The sequence below is a fragment of the Varroa destructor genome, unplaced genomic scaffold (assembly GCF_002443255.2).
Source record: "Varroa destructor unplaced genomic scaffold, Vdes_3.0 BEIS01000006.1, whole genome shotgun sequence".
NCBI lineage: Eukaryota > Metazoa > Arthropoda > Arachnida > Mesostigmata > Varroidae > Varroa > Varroa destructor.
In genome coordinates this window covers 30,794,142-30,812,451 of record NW_019211459.1, presented here as the reverse complement: position 1 = coordinate 30,812,451, position 18,310 = coordinate 30,794,142, and the positions used below count along the sequence as shown (strand labels likewise).

General features: G+C 39.9%; 1 protein-coding gene across 3 annotated transcripts in view; it reads right to left on the bottom strand.

The window, feature by feature from the left end:
- Positions 1-3,550: 3,550 nt before the first annotated feature.
- Positions 3,551-18,310, bottom strand: part of LOC111253284 (dopamine D2-like receptor) — a 175,022-nt gene continuing 160,262 nt past the window's right edge. For all 3 annotated transcript variants that reach the window (XM_086992453.1, XM_086992454.1, XM_022812461.2), the window contains 9 exons: positions 17,594-17,742; positions 13,692-13,801; positions 11,842-11,942; positions 11,406-11,558; positions 10,382-10,459; positions 8,416-8,555; positions 5,911-6,105; positions 5,446-5,620; positions 3,551-4,588 (listed from right to left, as the gene is read on the bottom strand). In XM_086992453.1, coding sequence (XP_086848579.1) covers positions 4,329-4,588; positions 5,446-5,620; positions 5,911-6,105; positions 8,416-8,555; positions 10,382-10,459; positions 11,406-11,558; positions 11,842-11,942; positions 13,692-13,801; positions 17,594-17,742 — 1,361 coding nt within the window. In that variant the 3' untranslated portion in view covers positions 3,551-4,328. The remainder of the gene's footprint in view (positions 4,589-5,445; positions 5,621-5,910; positions 6,106-8,415; positions 8,556-10,381; positions 10,460-11,405; positions 11,559-11,841; positions 11,943-13,691; positions 13,802-17,593; positions 17,743-18,310) is intronic.

The window sequence follows — 18,310 nt, the reverse complement described above, 5'->3', positions numbered from 1 at the left end:
TTGATATTCGATAAAAGGAAAAGGTCATAACGATTATGCGCGCAACAGTAACGTATTTACTTCGAAAAATATGTACTAGTAAATTGACGCATAACATTGATATTCGATAAAAGGAAAAGGTCATAACGATTATGCGCGCAACAGTAACGTATTTACTTCGAAAAATATGTACTAGTAAATTGACGCATAACATTGATATTCGATAAAAGGAAAAGGTCATAACGATTATGCGCGCAACAGTAACGTATTTACTTCGAAAAATATGTACTAGTAAATTGACGCATAACATTGATATTCGATAAAAGGAAAAGGTCATAACGATTATGCGCGCAACAGTAACGTATTTACTTCGAAAAATATGTACTAGTAAATTGACGCATAACATTGATATTCGATAAAAAGAAAAGGTCATAACGATTATGCGCTGATGCTAATTACACACGAGTATAGTGCTAAGCGTAAATAGCAACAGCTCATAAGTATTCTAGCTATACAACGTACGCATAATAAATAGCTGAATAGACTACGATAAATAATGTCGAACGAGGAGAACGAGGAAAACAAACCTGCCAAATAAAACGAGTGATTACTTATAATTGGGCGACTATCGATAAATGATGAAAATCAGATATTGAAGGTATATAGATAGATCGGATCTGTTATGTATGTCATCAACCTTTACCTATACGATGTAAAAAAAAACTGAACAAATTTAATGAACGATGGACTTTACACATAGTTTTAGATATAGACAGCAGAAAAACGACATTATTGGTAGAGCGCATGGCCGTGCTATGACCCATCTAGAGAATAATTTTCGTTGAAAAATGACTCGAGTCGGAGTTACTAATTGTCTAGGTATGCGGCTTTATAACAACAGAACAATGTGTACACGACTGTATAAAATGGCAGAGCGAATAGTAAGTGCAGTAAAAAAAATCAGTAAGCGTACTGGCCTCTCTCTAAGAAAAGAAACACCTTTTTCGATAGCAGTAATGATTGTGACACGGAAACAACGTACAATTCAGTGACGTTCCGTTCGTTATCGACTTGACTTGACTTGACAGTTTGCGCGGGTATTTCAGCGAAATTTCGTTTGAGGTCAATCTGTTAGCCTAGAAATGTGTTCCTGCTGTTGGCAACGCGTTAAAAATCGTCAAAAATTAAGTACAACAATTTGAAGTAGATTTCTGTTTGCAAATGATGCCGGTGCACGTTGTGTCCGAATGATCGTCAGTGTGCAAACGCAGAGTAATATGCTTGATTCGGTGGGGCCAAAGTTAAACACTGAACTTTGTGGGATTTTGTAGTGTTACCGATATTGTAACGTGCACGCGAAAGTACTCCTAAACAATAGCTGACGGCTGGGTAAGGTGCCATTGCCATAATAACACCGTAAAACAATGAGGGAATTTGCTACATTGTATGCATATGAATTCTCTAAAAAGGGAATTCATATATTATCTACTGGTAGCCTTTCTTTTGGATTTGATGTTATACTGGGCTTACCATGCTGATATTGGTCGCACATAACAATGTTCTATTATAAGTTGCTTATAGCTCGCAATGAAATTTTTTATCAGTATTTAACCTGGAGTGACTTTTACTATGTGGACAGCGTGAGGCAAGTTTTGACGTCGTATTAGGATATAACCCTTCTGGATTCTACCTGACGACAAGCTATGCTAATGAACTATTGGTGTAGATACAAGTAATAATATCTTCAGTCTCTTTCGAATACTGGGAATGGGTGCTCAAGCTGCAAATGAGCGCGTCTATTAGAAAAGCTGATCTGTCTGAATTGAAGAGAGCCCGAGCAAGCCCTTAGAAATACATGAAATACTACTAGCTTGTGAAGGTGGACGGCAAACGTGTTCGGTTGATCATGGTGATTGACGCCCATGAATAGCATCAATGGTCTTTATGGCAAAATGAATAGTAATGTTTACATCTACCGACTAATTAGAATGACGACGTTAATAATTAGTAAAATAATGGCAGATGATGCTAATTAAAGAAATAATTAATAAGTGCGACGATGGCGATTCCGATAATAGGTAACACAAATTAGATAAATTATGTTAGTCATAATAAAGATAATAGAATATTAAGGATAAGAAATATAAAAATGAAACAAAAATGGAAAAGTCAATGGCAACAAACACTGAAGAGAATGGAGTATATCACGCTTAATTATTAAAATATGATCAATATCACAGCGCCGTAAACGAAATATATAAATTGCTCTAAGTAATAAAACCTGTACGTGTGCTCATTGCCGTAATATGGATCGAAACTTATATAGGTAAAGTGCTTTAATTTCTAAAGATATTCCTTGCGTTGTTATGCGTCAACTTACTAGTACATACTTTTCGAAGTAAATACGTTACTGTTGCGCGCATAACGATATATAGGTAGACACTATGTACTGCTAAATAAAGTGACCGGCAAGGTTCATTTTTGCGTTGCTTTTCCGTGGCCAGTAAACGTAAACTAAGTGCACGCTCAAACGTATCATTGACGCTCATAGCTAACTACAAAACAGTACAACCGTCATACACGCGGTAAAACCTGCATATAGCTCATTCGTCACCCGTTTTATATATATATATATATACGTTTGTATACAACACAGCTGCGTAGGCGTTGCTACGCTTTCGATCTAGTACTATTAGAATAATGATAATTTGTACAGGTTTTTACACTTGCCTTTTCATTAGTAACATTTGCTATTGTTATCCATAACAATATTAATATATTATATGCTGTGAGTAAGTTTAGTCATGGTAATTCCGATGATACGCTACTATCGTTACGGTCTTATAATACTTCTTAAGGATGTTTAATTATCCATGTATGCGCCCCTGCGTCTATGTTGCGTCGTATAGTTTGAAAGTACATTTCTATACATCGGCGACGTCTGCAGTGAATATTCTTTATACACACTGTCTGTCGTTATCTTTTCCTCGTAATATGGAAACCACTGTCCAGCCACATTCTGAACTAGCTTAAATTTTTGCTTTTTTTTTTTAAATTTTAACTTGCACTATTGCAACTTTGCCCCTGTCGCCACCACAACTTTTTCTGCTCCCCACCGCCCCTCCTCCCCTTTGCCCATGTGCCAGGCTGCAATCAACGCAGCCGCGCCGGACCAGAGAGAAGCAGATAAAAAAAACTTATAGGCAAAGAAGTGGACAGAACAAATGCATGGGAAATGCATCCTGCATTCAGATATAGCGTAAAAGACCTATTCACACGAACTCCATCCGAATACAACTCAGGCTTCTGCGACTCAGCGTTTGTTTACCAAACGTATTTTGTATCAAGGCGGTGTGGCTCACCATATAGGGGGCACTACTAGGTGCAATAATATTTGACACATATATATATATATCACATTCGTTCATAACGACAGTCGACGGAAATGGAGACTTATCCTTGTTTTACAAACAGTAATTTTTTATTTCGTTAATAAAGTTAATAAGTTATTATATAATTATTACTACTAATGTTGTTATTGTAGTTTGATACAGGCATGAATGCTGTCAACTGAGTTTCCGAGCATCAGATTAGTTTTATTGCATTGCAATTTTTTATTCGATATGGACCTAATGCATATTCTCTTCGACATATTCTGCCTACGAGCTTAGCTAGGCATTATATATAGGTTCTTTGACAAGATAGTGTGCCATCATCGAAATTCAGGAAGTTGATCTTCGTAAACCTTTTTTGTTGCCATTAATAGTTTCTATTCATATTGTGTACCTCTGTTTCCATCGTCGTTAACTAATACCACCATAATCACCCTATATTATCTTTGTAAAATTCATCACATGTTTTAATATTTATGTGTGTATAGTAGCGGCGTAAGTTTCACTAGATAACAAGCAGTGATTAACTTTTCCTTCTCTGAGTTTGAAGTAAGCGCACGGAAACGAGCGCCTCGCTCCTAAAACAGTGGCTTTCAGCTGTCGTCAGTCGCTACCCACAGAGGCTTACTAGAAGGCTGCGGTCTTTACGGGTACATGGCTGTTTGAGATGCTGCGTTGACATTTGTCAGCTTCACATACACCGTCATCCTTGACGGTAACGAGCTACGTAAAAGTTCGACGACATCGGCCGCCGCTGCTAAACTCTATCCATTCAGCAATGTGATATCGGCGTCCGATTGGGCCTTTGCAGGGGGTGCAATTGGCGCAACGATGTTAATAATATCTACAAATGGCAATCGGGTTTGTATCCTTACTGCTGGGAAGAAGCTCTGGGTAGAATTCGTACAAACCATTGTCTTATACATCGATCTTCTATTACTTCATGTATAGATGCACTCATTTATTAAATCTACTGCTTGATCCCTCCGAATTGGTACCGCTGCTCGAGCCCATTAGTAGACGCTTAAATGCTTTTCGAAACTCGGTGTTGAAGATCGTATAGATAATTGGATTGATGCAGGAATTGATGTAACCTAACCAGGTCGTAAGCATAAACACGGTGACCCCCGGTTGACACTCTTTGCAACTCAGTTTGATACAAATGGCATCAATGACGTTACACGTAAAGAACGGCACCCAGCAGAATAGAAATACACCTGAAAATGAAGCGAGAATTGGTAGATATCCAAATTGAGTGACGCTAATCAGCCACCACTTGATGGACTCTAAATTAAATTTAGCTTCGTGGCTCTATCCAATATCATTTAGCTTCTTTAGCGTCTTCAATTGGTCGTTGAAGAAGTTTCGTTCGGTAGAGAAGAATAACAGAGGTAACGTTTAAATTGTACACCTAATATCAAATTGTACGTGGTCACTTGATTTGCTCTCTCTATAGAATTTACATTGACCCGCTAACCTCTTAAGGCACTTACTTGACAATCAACCAAGAAGTTTAGAAAGAAACAGCACATACCGTGCAAGAACTGTGTGAGAATCTAAACGCTACAAGTATCGTATCGTTGCTCGACTGCTGTCAAGTTAATTTTACGTTTGTCCTGATAGATAAACAAACACACATTTCACTAATTTACTAAGAGTCACAGCCGCGACGATAACAGAAAAGTCCAAATAGAGGAATATTGACGATTGCATCAAGGGACATCAGTGGTATCACTAGTCGTCGCTCCAGAGTCCCGCGTTCGTGACGCAAGCTAGTCCAAAGTGTTTCCATCAAGAAAATTGACTGCCGTACTACTAAGGTGGCTGTCTAAGAATTTTTCATTTCCAAAGTAAAAGATGTATATGCTAGGCTTGCAATGAAACAGTAGACTTGATCACCTCGACGATACGTACAAACGAACGTCCCCCTGAAAACTTCTTTCTAGATCGAAATCGTAAAGCCGAGCAGAAAGCAAATGTTTGGTATACCTCGTGGCGAAGGTTCTTTACAATTTTTTTTTTCCCCAAAATGCCTGTTACGCACAAACGATGACAGTGAATATTCTATACGAACCTAAAACGATGGCAAGCGTTTTCGTTGCTTTACGCTCTCGTTTTGCAGACACCTTTTCACGTTTTCGTCTGCTCGATTTCTGCTTGTAACGAACGAGATTAAAGCGCTGTTTTTTGGACGTCACTGCAGCGTTACCTCCACCACTCATAACCGTATGACCGCTACCAGTTAGTTCCTATAATAGCCAAAAATTCACATAAAGGTAAGTTGACGAGCGAAATCTACATTAACCTACAAGCGGATAGCTTGAGCCGATCCTACAAGGTCTGCCTTTGCTGCCGGGGTTGGTCTAGGTCAGCACTGGCGACGTTCGGGTGCCGCAATGAACATCCCAATACATTCGTTTCCCTTCGATCTAGCTTGCAAAGACAGCTATTTCAACAAGTGTTTATAAGGTGAATTGTTTGCTTAAAGCCCGCTGAATGAAACATTCGGCCTAACTAATATGTGCAAATGGCCACGTACCTTACTTTTGTTGTTAACATCGGACGGAGGTAGTGCAGAATCGGTGAGATGCGTTGGCGTGGGGTCTGCGGCAGCTCGGTTATTAATGGCCTCTGCCAACATTGTTGTTTGCGAAGGTGGACTTCCGGTATCTGGTGAACGGGTTGGGACGTTATCGGGGTTTTGATCTACCCCGTCTCCCTCGGGAGCAGCCTCCTGGAGTTGTGCCGTCGATTAAAACAATACAAAATGCTTGTTATGGGCATCAGGATTCTATATCCAATACAAATTAGATTGTTGTTTATTTTCTGATCAATGGATATTTAGCAACAGGATAGAGAAATGTGTTGCAAATTGCAATCATAATAATAATTTGTTCGGATTAGTTTGTAGCTTAATGTACAGAGTTTTGAAGCACATATCAAAAGCACACTCCATTATTATTCGGCTTGTGCCCTGTATATAAACGTAAACACATGCACAGCCTTTAACAATGCACACTTTTTTGTAAAGTGCCCTGAAATGACCAAATTTGAATAAGGGCTCCCTGCGCGCATTCGTACGAAGAAAAGGATAACTCCTGACAATGCAGTTTTTGTATAGCTAATATGAATGTTAAATTTTAGAAAAAAAAAAACAACGTCAGATAGAGTAAAAAATTGAGCGCTCTAGTCGACAGACCCAGTGAACTTTAGCTGTCGTATTCTGTTTTTTGCAGTCCTATGTGTAAATATGACATATTTTCAGCAGTAAGCAGACTAAACGATGATAAACGTACTGTTTTCCTATAGAAACTGCATCCGTAAAAGGCAGAACGCCCTGACCTTCGGTTAGTCGGCGGTGCCTTTCGATTATTCTGGAATTTCCATCTTTAGCCGTTTAAAACTACTATGTAGTTGATTCATTAGCTATAAAATGTTCTCAGCTGCGTCTTGGCTAGTAACGTTCGTTTAGAGCGCGAAAAGCTCTGTCGCTCACTTTGACGTTTGTGAGCGCCAGTGGCGTGCGATTTTTCGTGTATTTTATGGACGTTAAGAACAGCGCAGAGTTTCATAATGATGAAACGAATTTTCAGCCGCCGCATTTGTCGACCGCTGTTGATAAAGGAAGGCAAGATAAAAGATCTTCCAAAGAAAACCGAACTCTGGTAGTGAGTCACATCGTCGTGCCGCCATCCGCCTTCCTTCGTTTGTCGGTTCACGACGACGGATGCAGCAACGGTACGCAGTTTGCAACTCCCAAGTGGCAACGCTACCTTCCCGAAGACTTAACGAATGTTAGCCAGAATCTTTTACTAACAGCCAACAGTAGTTACTGCCCCCCTAGAGAGTTACAGGCAAGTGACGAAGCGCGCGACATTAAGGCTCCGCCAAGGAGTCGAGGAGCCCAGACGGCCAAAGACAAAGCCGACTGAGTACGAGCGGCGACAGCAGCGGCAGATGCGCGATAACCCGCTGTCGCGTTCTTCCGATCGGACCTTATGTTTCGCGTTATCCGATGTCCGATCAATCAGTCGTTAGAAAACGAACGAATATCGTTACTTCTTTTATACAGTTGGGATTATAATAGATACGATCACCACTGCTTTCTCTTAGAGAACAACGCTTAATAGGTGCAAACAAAGAGAAGAGACGGAGAATAAGAATGAAATGTTACCCCGCTAAACTTAACTATGAGGTTCTTACTGACGTTGCGGCGATCGCGGTTATACAACTGAAGAGGCATCATTTGCATGATACTGACTTGAAAGATACATATAGTTATTTCCGACTGACGTGTCAATTTATATAGCTAGGGTTATACAAACAGATGCGTATCAGTAGAAACAGTAAAAGATTCTTCTTATGTTATCATCAGATTAAGGCTGTATTTAAGCAGCTGAGCTGCAAAGTGTGGCTCCTGATGCCTACAAAGCACACAATTATTTGAAAGTTCGAGTTAACTTACATTCAGTTTTAAATAAATGTGCCTTGAAGCATCTAATTGTATTCAAGTGGAAACCTTTTCTTAAGGTTGATCTTTTACGGATAATTAACAAGAACTTAACATTGGCCTTTTTCCGTCTTGGATGCGTGTTTATAGATGTACATTATAAGCCAAGAAATGAAACAGTATCTCAGTTTCTTCTAGAGATAGATAATTGTAAAAACACACATACACTCATAACAATTCAACATAGATTCTCTTCTTATCCATTTTGCGCAAGGCGCCAAATATCAAATATAACTCTTGAAGCCTTAACAAGCTATGTAAAACAAACGTTTCCAATATAAGTAAGTTCAGGGCGCTATTATAGTGAACTTGCGTAACTTTTCCAAACTACTTGTCCTTATAGCGCATATGCAAATAGCTCGCTTAATAATAGGTAGTTTGAATGATACTAGGTTGTCTAGGTATTCTGTTCGATATAATCATTTAACAATGGTTTCGAAACAGTCGAATCCATGGAGGAATACTTAAATTTGAACGAGGATTTTATGCAACGTTACAACAGATTAGCCCAATGTAATATATGTATATACAAACCTGCGAATCGCTCGCGGTGAGAGTGGCCTGATCTTGAGGAACCGCCTGCGCGTTGTTGCCCCTTGGAACAGTTCGAGTATCGTTAACGGATCCTGCAGCTTCTGTATGGGTTTGTGCCGCTGCCATTCGGGACCCTTTGCCTATTTGCAATGAGAGTTATGCCCCCGATAACAAAGCACAATGAGAGAAATACGCCAAATGGATGTCGGTTAGCTTTGATGACACATACTGATTTCGATGGATTAAAAGAGTGATGAAGGTCTTACTGATGCTAATAAGTAGCCGTTAGCTACCTTATGACCTGCCCCCTTATATGCTCATCACTAGAGACACTATACTTAAACACCGCAAAAACAAATTACCTTTTACTGTAGCTTACTCGCTTGCCTTAGATTAGGCACACCGTAACAATACTTGATAGGTGTTTCTGTAAATATTATACAGCTATACAGTGAATTTATACGGATTCCTTATGTGATAATTTTTTGTAGATTCATATAAAAATTAGTTGAAAACTTAAGGGAGGCACAAAACAGCACTGCACTTCCGTTTCGTTGATATCCTGATCGAGGTTACGCGTCGAAGTTATCAAAGAAGGATTCCCTGAGGGCGCTAACCTTATGATACCAGTTACGATTAAGATGTGCGTATGATTTAGTTTCAAGGACATGCACATTTCAACGCTGAAATAAATAGATCATTTTCGCTAGATAAAGAAAAACATACTCACACCAAAAAGAAATTTTCTAGTCGAAGTTGGTATCGTAGCATTTAAAACGATTACAAGACAGGAAGCCGTTTAGCACGACTCTTGAAAAATCAGACAAAAGTTACTTCAGAACAAAATTTGTCAAATCCCAAAAGTTATGACAAGAATTAAGGCTTATTTAGATTTAGTTTAGAAGAGAAGTGCAATCGATGTAACAGATCACAATAATATAAGTATGTTTCTCGTATGAGTACTTCAGTAGAATCGGAAATCGCTGAGGTGACAGCTGGTCCTGTCGAAATTCTATAGACAGAATATCACATTATATATTAAACAGCAATGTGCTGCGCATGAAAAACCATAGACTCAATATGCACGCTATTATAGCTTAAGTATGTGCAGGAAATCAGGGACGCCGGTGGCTATTTCTTCCCCCAAACGGTGGAATTATTGTATTAGATCATCTTTAAGGAACGCATGTATATCTAAGAAATGCTAAATTAGTTGTCTTTTGGGGTAAAACGCTGAAATACCTTGTGTGCGAGTTTGTAACGTAATCGTAATGATTGGGTTCAGACGGATTATCAATCACTTAGTCGTATGTATGTGTGTGTGAAGATCTAAAAAATTCTAATACAGTTCTTATAGACTGCTCGTTTTTATTGCATAGGTCAATTTGTTAAGTTAATCAAAGTATCGCGAAGAGCTGCCTTTTGAAATAAATGACCTTTCTGGTAGCAGCCAAGATAATTATGTGTAAGCCCTCTATATAATTCCTGACACACCCATATCACCCCAGCATACATCTGAGGATACTGTAATTTAGCCACTTTCTGTGAACGGAAAGCTATAGACGTAGAAATTATTGAAAATCATTTGAGAACAGGCAGTCAGTCACGTATGGACTTCACTGCATTACAGGACAGAGCAGTGATAAATATCTACTGCTATCAGCTGTCGAAACATAGCATGACGCATGAAGGTGCCGTCAACGCTACGGGAATTAATGGCATCTCACCTACGCCATTGCTATTAACAGACTCCATAAGTAGGACAAAATTTTCATTCTTTTATGACCTTTCGATGTTTTTCTATATCTGAAAAGATTTTGAAAGGCTCACGCGTAAGGTCATTGTGCGTTGAGAGTCTCTGCAATTGTCTACAACGTTACAAGGTTAAAGAGCGAGTATACGCAATATGGCACTTAACAGCCATTGTTAGCATGGCTCAAACGAGCCTATTTACTCTCCGACATACCTTCTAGGGGAATGGCCGTTGGCGGGTTAACATTCTGAGCCTGTGTCGCCGCTTTCTGTTGACTTCGACTGTGAATTACTGCGACAGTACAAATGGTAAAAAAAACGTAAGTTTACACCTTAATAAGTGCCAAAAGTTTTACGCATCTCGATACAGATAAGAGTTTATAGACTGATGGAAAATAACCTCTAGTCTGGTTAGGACATTCGATAAACATCGCGCCCTTTTTCGTTAAAAAAAAGGAAAAAACAATTTACTGAGAAAGAGGGAAGCAACAGTTCAGAATACAATTGGCTTATTATGATTAGGAAATAGTTAATTTATTATTAACGAATAGTAGATGAGAGAAATTAATTTGTTTACTTTAATATTTAAATCTGCTATTTTGTACATGCAAATCTGCTATTTTTTTCCAGTTCCTATATTCAAACTATCTAGCTAGGACGCAGCTGATTTGGCCAAATCATATAGAATGTTCAGCGTCCTAAATAATAGCTGTTAAAGGTTCAGCACAAACTCATAGCCTCATCCATAATGTTTATATTTTGTTTAACGATCAGAAACGAAAATGTCTCCCACGATGTAACATGTTATTACTGAACGAAAATTTGCCTACTTTTCATATGCGATCAGCCGCAAAACTACGAATACGTTCGGCTAAAGTTTGACTGAATTTAAGGACCAAACATGACAAACGTGCCCGGATTGTGCGATTCGGTTTAAGAGGCGTTACAATTTGGCGTAGGGCTTCACTTATCTTCCAACTTTGAAGCATAGTGTGTAAAAAGAGGCTGAACCTTTTTAACGACGACCAAATTTGGGCCTATTGGGGGTAACGCGTTTTCTAAAAAGGTAACCGACCAATACGAGAAGCTGTAACATAGCGTACAGACAAAGATGTCACTGTACTCTGTAACATGAAAGAAAAAGTAGCCCTACGCTGCTAACAAAAATTCATATATGGCCTGGCATTGCATTTTAAGTTGTAGCATTGTATAGCTTTATTATCTACCTATTTTCATACCTCTAAAAATTCGATAATATAAAAGTATCATGACGAGACATGGTATGTAGAAGGAGCTGAGCGAGCTGTATAGGATAAAGTCCGAGTTGTAAAACACACAGAGATGTGCGACACGTTCGGATGACGTGTTCAGCCCAAGAATGATGGGCGATCCTGAAAAGCAAAAGGAAATAGGAAAACAGGGTTCAATCATAGATGTTTACTAATATTTGGATTTATTTTTGAATGGTAGTTCGAATAGCCCATTTTTCTCATTTAAAAAAATATTGAAGATAAAAATAGATTCAAAAATATTCACGAACGATTCACAAAATGCTGCGCATGAACATAGTTCACACCTCGTTAAGTTATCGAACAAAAAACGAATAGGTTTTATTATAGAATAAGCACATTGGATATGATTAACTTATAAGTATCTTACAAGGTAACTATTTACCAATAGCCATAGATATGAGCCATACTGCTCCGATAGTAAAAGCGACTCGACCAGAGTTTTTGTGCTTCGAATATTTGATCGGCTGTGTGACCGCGATGAACCTGAAAGGACGACGCGTCAAGATTAATTTAAATAGAATATTTTTTTTTTATAAAGATTAGTGGTATACGTGAGCAATAACTGTAATGACATAAACTAAATATAAATAATACACAGAGAATGGCCATTTTCTGTCATAAATCGATCCGGTGGTAAAAAATTAATCTTTGATCGGCCTCAAAGAGATCCTCAGCAAACGCCTTTCGGCGTCTTTGGTCGCAAGGACAACTCTTTGCTGCTTTGTAGTTGGTCCTCTAAGCAGTCGTGCAGTGAACGATAGTCCGGATACAAGCGGACTGAATGTGCGAGGATGCCCCTAGTCAGAAATACGGAAAACTTAGAACGGTAGTAAATACCTAGCGTAAAAAAAAACTATACGACGTGCCTTGCTTCGAATCGACCCAAGGTCGGAGGAGTAGTCGAGAAGGCTAGCAAAGACGGATTGTGCCGCATGCCGCCCTCCCGCAGACTTTTGTAAATTACTCTTATATATGTGAGTATTTTTTTACTTACTAAACCCAATCAGTGCCCTGAAGTTGAACTTAAGGTTTCGCTTCCCTGGAGTTCAAGAGACAGTCGCTGCATCCTTAGATGTTACACGCAGAAAGGGTTAAAACGCAGGTCTAGGAGTACCATTGGTCGGGAACTAAAAAGCGCACTAATGAGTAGCACTATGACCGAGGAACATGAAGGTGGGTCATGCTGCGGGTCATGTATTACATGGCCAGTTCGCAGAGAAAAACTACTATTAGTTCAGCAGCTTGCTTAATAACTATACTATGCCTAGTGTCGCAAAATGCCGCGCACTTAGTCAAAGGCAAACACTACGCCGATTTAATATGGTTACCTTCTAATAATGCTCTCGTACTAGAGCTTTAGTTCACTGATTGTAAAACATAAACAGAAAAAACCGTTATGGATTCTCGAGCAGCTTTAGGTTGACAGTGAGCTGAGATTAGCGTTTAGGTGGCCATTTATTTACGACAAAACACAAACTAATGAGCGCTTCATAGTGTGTTCTTTCGCAGAGAAAAAACCAGATTCAACTTGACCTTGAGATACTGAACGCTACTTTTCTTAGAAGTATCGCAATAAAGTGAAGTCAGTATTTTAGGCCGCCGAAAAAATCGCCAATAGTTTTCTGTGGGCAGAGGTTTTTTTCTGTGGCTAGCTAGACAGATGTTTGTCGGAGCCATAGAAATCGGGCTAGGCATTGAAATGGTACAGTTCTACTAGGAAAAATCGACCATCTAAGTAAAATTAGAAAATCGAAAGGACCATGTCCGGATTTGAATACTCAGAGAGGCTTACTGTAACATTTTAGAAAGGTTCTACTAAACAGGCTGGCACGTTTCTCTTCGACCGTTCCGATAGAACTGTAAAATACTATACATTTATGGAATTCGTCAAATTGTGTTGGAAATTTTGTCAAGCTTCAACAAGGCAGAGACTCCTTGGTGCCTCTTGTACCTGTCACCTCCTGGTATGAACGGTCGAAAATAACAGTAGTAGTAGTAGTAGCTGGAACACAATAAATGCCGTATACACACAAAAGTATCTATAATTAGATGAATGAAACTGTTGCCTTCTGAGACATGGCTTCTGCTTGGGCTAGATGTGGTAGGCTCCTCGTAATGGCCGACCCAGATAAGTCGAGCGACAGAACACGCGCGTATTACAACGCACTGTGACGCTAGCCATCGACCTGTCGGTCCTTTTTTTCCCAGGCAGGTGGCACTTTGCTTACACACCTATCTATAGAGATAGCGACAAGGTTGAATATAGACGCGGTCGAGCAGGTGACGTCAATAGCAATGTACAGGTCACACAACGTATCACTCAGCTCCCAACGCACGTTTACCTGCAAAGGCAAATAAACAGATAGAAAAACTGACACGTAAAAGCAGATGGACGCTACGCCGTTACAGAGCCAGTCAATGACCTAACTAATGAAATAACGAACACGATGCTTTTTTAGTTAATCAATCTTGCCATGTATCATCCTATTAGCAAAGTTTCATCGCTTCTGCGGCCAAAAAGGAGGTTGGCAGTCTAGGCCACTTCACCGAACAGTATAGATCATTTTCACCTCGAAAAATAAGCGCTATGGCACGGTAGTAATGAGCGAGCGTGCTGACCTAGGTGAAGCGTGTATGTTGATTTAGTAGGACCATACGTGATAGCGTTTGTTATTATTGTCACAAATCATTGGTTCAGCATCGATTTTGATCAGCCATAATAAAATGATCTTGTTAGTTCTGGTAAGCAGTACATAGCTTTCAGACTTCATATAAATGAAAAAACAGCATTCGCATCGTGAAGTTGACCCGCCCAGTAACTATGTACACTAAAAATACAAACGAGATCGGCATATTCCAATCATTCGCAAAATGCCGGTTATCTAAAAAACCAGTCCTCGATGTCGAAGGCTTTCCTAAACAACACAAATTGGACAGTACGCTGTGATTAATATTACCTCTCTCAATTGAGTGAAGTCACGATCGATCGTTGTTGTTACATTTATTTCCCTACATTTAATTATCTCCTGATCAGAGAAGGAGATTTCAAATGTCCTTAATCGACCAGTAATGAATGGCCGTCCTTGTCTTTGCTAGCTTTGCGTTTCCTGATCGCCATCAAATAATATATATATATATATATAGGCTTCGACCCAAATGTACTGTCATTTTTTTATTATCGTTGTGTAAGGGTCGCCGGGAGCTATTTGGCTCAAGGGTAGAGGACGTCAAACCTTGCCCCCAACGCAATCACGCGTCAGACTAATGAAAACCGGCAAAGTACTTTTTTTAAATTTTATTTGTAACATTTTATCGTTGAGAATAAGATTTAATTATTAATGATAAAATGTGACCTAAGGAGCCGTTTGGATGCGCATCGTTACGAGCGAAGTAACGCCATTCTTACGCTCTGCTCGGTATGCCGTATAGAAAATCATCGGAGGATAATACTATAGTTTTAGGTATCCGCAGTAAAAAAAAATGGGAACTCGAAGCGCACGTACAACGGCTATGTTGCCATTACTGTGCCACGTCATTGCGTAGAATTTCATTATAGGATGCGCCAAGGTACAGACTATCATCGTTCCAAGCTGTTGCTAGGACCGCAGGAGGAAGAACACAATAGTCTTAATGGTGAGCCGACGTACTCACCAATTCCGGGCAGATGTTGGATGATTTACCGGTCGTTCAAGGAGTATTTTACTTGAGCTCACACGTGGAGAGACAAACGCACCGAGACCTCAGCTTTCAGCTCGGAGAAATGGTTGCTTTTATACAGATTGTTACATCATATTAGGGGAACTACTTAAAATGATTATAGCTAATATCAACAGGTTCATCGAATCAGACAAAATAGCTGGTGAAGTCCGCGAAGCGATGTTCTCGCGCGTCATCAACTACTAAAGGTTCGACGAGACTGTGTCGGCGCGTTTCGTCTACGAGGAAATAAATTATGTGCAGTCGAACTTAGATTTTCGTCATTACCTTATGTCATCCGACGATGGGTCACTGACAACTTTGGCAGGCCAGCGTCAAATAGCTATGTTCCTGCAACGATGTCTTAACAAGAATAAATTGAGTATGCCACCCTGTTACAATCCGCAGTATTTGGCTGTGGAACGACATGGCTTGCCTCCTGCAAATACGGTGGCCCGTCTCGGTCCCTTGTGTATTTAGCGTTTACAGACTGTATATAGCTTTTGCACCTGCTGTTTGTTTGCGTACGCCTGCATTCGTGCTGACATTACAACACAGGCTATTGTATCATCGCATCGACATCTTAGGAAGGATGCCGATAGTCCTATCCGAAATACCGAAAGTCTTATAAAAGGATGCCCGTTTTATTATAAATAAGAACTGTAGCTTTTGTTAGGCACCGTGACGGCAGTGGCTTCCTTCTGGATGAAGAACGCTATTTCTATTTTCGGTAGCGAGTTACGGCGGTATGATCGATCGCCCATGTGCAGAACGGGTCCACAGTGTAAAGATATACTCGTTCGCATGTATAGGCTATCTCAGACGTCGATGAGGTAAACCCATCGAGGGCTAGATACTGAAGATGGCAGCTGAAATCGCAAATTGCCATTTTAACTTCGTGTCGGTTCACCTCTCGTCGCTGGCATGGTCTGGCAGATGGACTTCGACAATGGACAACTATCTCATATTTTGGCACGTAACTTATTCGATTCAATCGTACGCTTAAATAAAGAAATGATGCGGTCTTTATTGTTGCATGACAAAGTTATATTAGTTTTTGTTTGTTGGTTCACATAGATGTTCTTGCAGGAAGGACATCGATTGGCAATTCCCTTTTTCTGCCTAGGAGAGATGAGATCACTTAGCACTATTCAAAGTACATGCCGGATCGAGGTAGGCGTACTCAGTGCAGGCACTAAATAGATGGATGTATGCTATCGAGCCGGTAAGAAATACAGTAAAACTAATTGTGACTAATTAATTGATTTGAGTCTAGTCAATAACGTAGAGTTTATTTATTTGTGCGTGTTAGCTTCCATTAAAACTAGAGGATCACCTCCTTTTGCCAGATTTGGGCTAGCTTATTTCTCTTAATTGCCAAAAGTTGTCGCAGACAATTCGTCTCATTCATTCATGACCTGCAATCTTTGCTAGCCTGCATACTTTGCGTGATTAGCTAAAAAATATCTACTTATGATTTTACGTAAAGCTACCTTTGTCTGTTCTCTGTAAGCCTTTGCAAGGACGCAGCTGAAACGTTAAAAGCCTTAATCTTTACGAGAATTTGTGCCGTCCTTGTAATTAACTCTGTCTCTATCGTCACCTAATGTAAGTCGCGAACGGCCAAATTTTCATTTTGTCGACGCACGTTTCTCACGCGGCTGTTCTATTCGTCTGCGGTCAACCTCGATGGCCACCCAATCTGAACGCAGTCGTTCAGACCGATCCGGACAAGCCGCCATTGGGGCTCTCCAATGAAGCGGCGCCTTGAAAGGGCTGGGTAGAACGTCTCCGTTTTTTTTACGTACGATTTGCGTCAACTAGATTTCATCTAGCTGTACATAGTGAAATATGTGTAGCATTTATTTTACTTTAAAGGCTGAAGGTAGCGATAAACGAGTATATGTGAAAACGCTGAGTAAAATTTTTTGATGAATCGTTAGCCAGCGAGGTTGATTTGCACATACACAGACACAACGAGCTGCGTTTTTTTTTCGAGATTTCCTAGGTAGATTGTGGGGCACTTTCAGCAGCTGTTCGCCAGTTCAATATAGGGCAGATGGCCGAGAGCCACGATCGTTTGCAAGCAATTCAGAGGGCGAACATTGACGTGTACCTTATCGCTCAAGTCATAAAACGATCGTTAGGGGCATCTTTTATCAGATGGAACCTTTCCAGAAGTGAACCAGACGACACAGACGAGTCACGTATTGATTTCCGGCGTACTACACTGTGGGGCTGCCATTTTGCATAGGTGGGAACTGCACTTCAGGCTCTAATCTGATGATTACAAATTACGTCCTATAAATTAGTGTGGTAAGTTTTGGTAGATTTTCGGTCCAGTTTAACGTTCTAGCGCCAGTTTATCTCTATCATAGATTACTCCTGGCAAGCAGTCTTGAATGTGTGTGTGGGCGTTGATGTTTCTTCGTACTTACAAGAACGTACACGGCGAAGGGCATGACGACGGCTGCGACTAGAAGATCGGCGAACGCTAGCGACACAATGAAGTAGTTTGTTGCGCACTTCAATGATTTCTCCTTATACACCGAAAGAATGATTAAGATGTTGCCAAACACAGCAAGAACTGTAATTTAACCATAACGGTATAAGGTTAGATATAACGTAGCGACATGACGTCAGATCGTAGTGGTAAAGTGCTATATTGGTCTTCACCATGCTACATATATTGTTGTTTGTTGAAAGAGTATTAGTATGGAAACCATATAAAACAAGCCAATCCTACCATAAATATTATTGCTTATGAGAGACACGGAAAAATAGACTAATTTTTGGGAAGTCGTTGAACGAACAGTATGTATGATATTCAGTTTTCACCGAAAATAGTAAGTAGAAAAATATTTCATTAATAGAAAGTGCTTATAGTATAGTGGTAAAACGTATCGTTTTTTCATTTTTTAAAAAACTTTTCAAACAACTTTTGATTCTTCGACGCTACCCAGGGTGAGACTACGCGCCCCAGTCAAGTGGTGTTGACAAATTTTCGATATCGGACAGACTTCGAAATAAAGTGATACGACAAGAGGTTGTCGACACACGATCGACTACTCATTTAACTTTTATCAGAAAAAAAATTACTCGCATTAGTGCCCTGAGTGACTAAACGCCGGGTCGGCCGGCCTGCCAAACGGTCG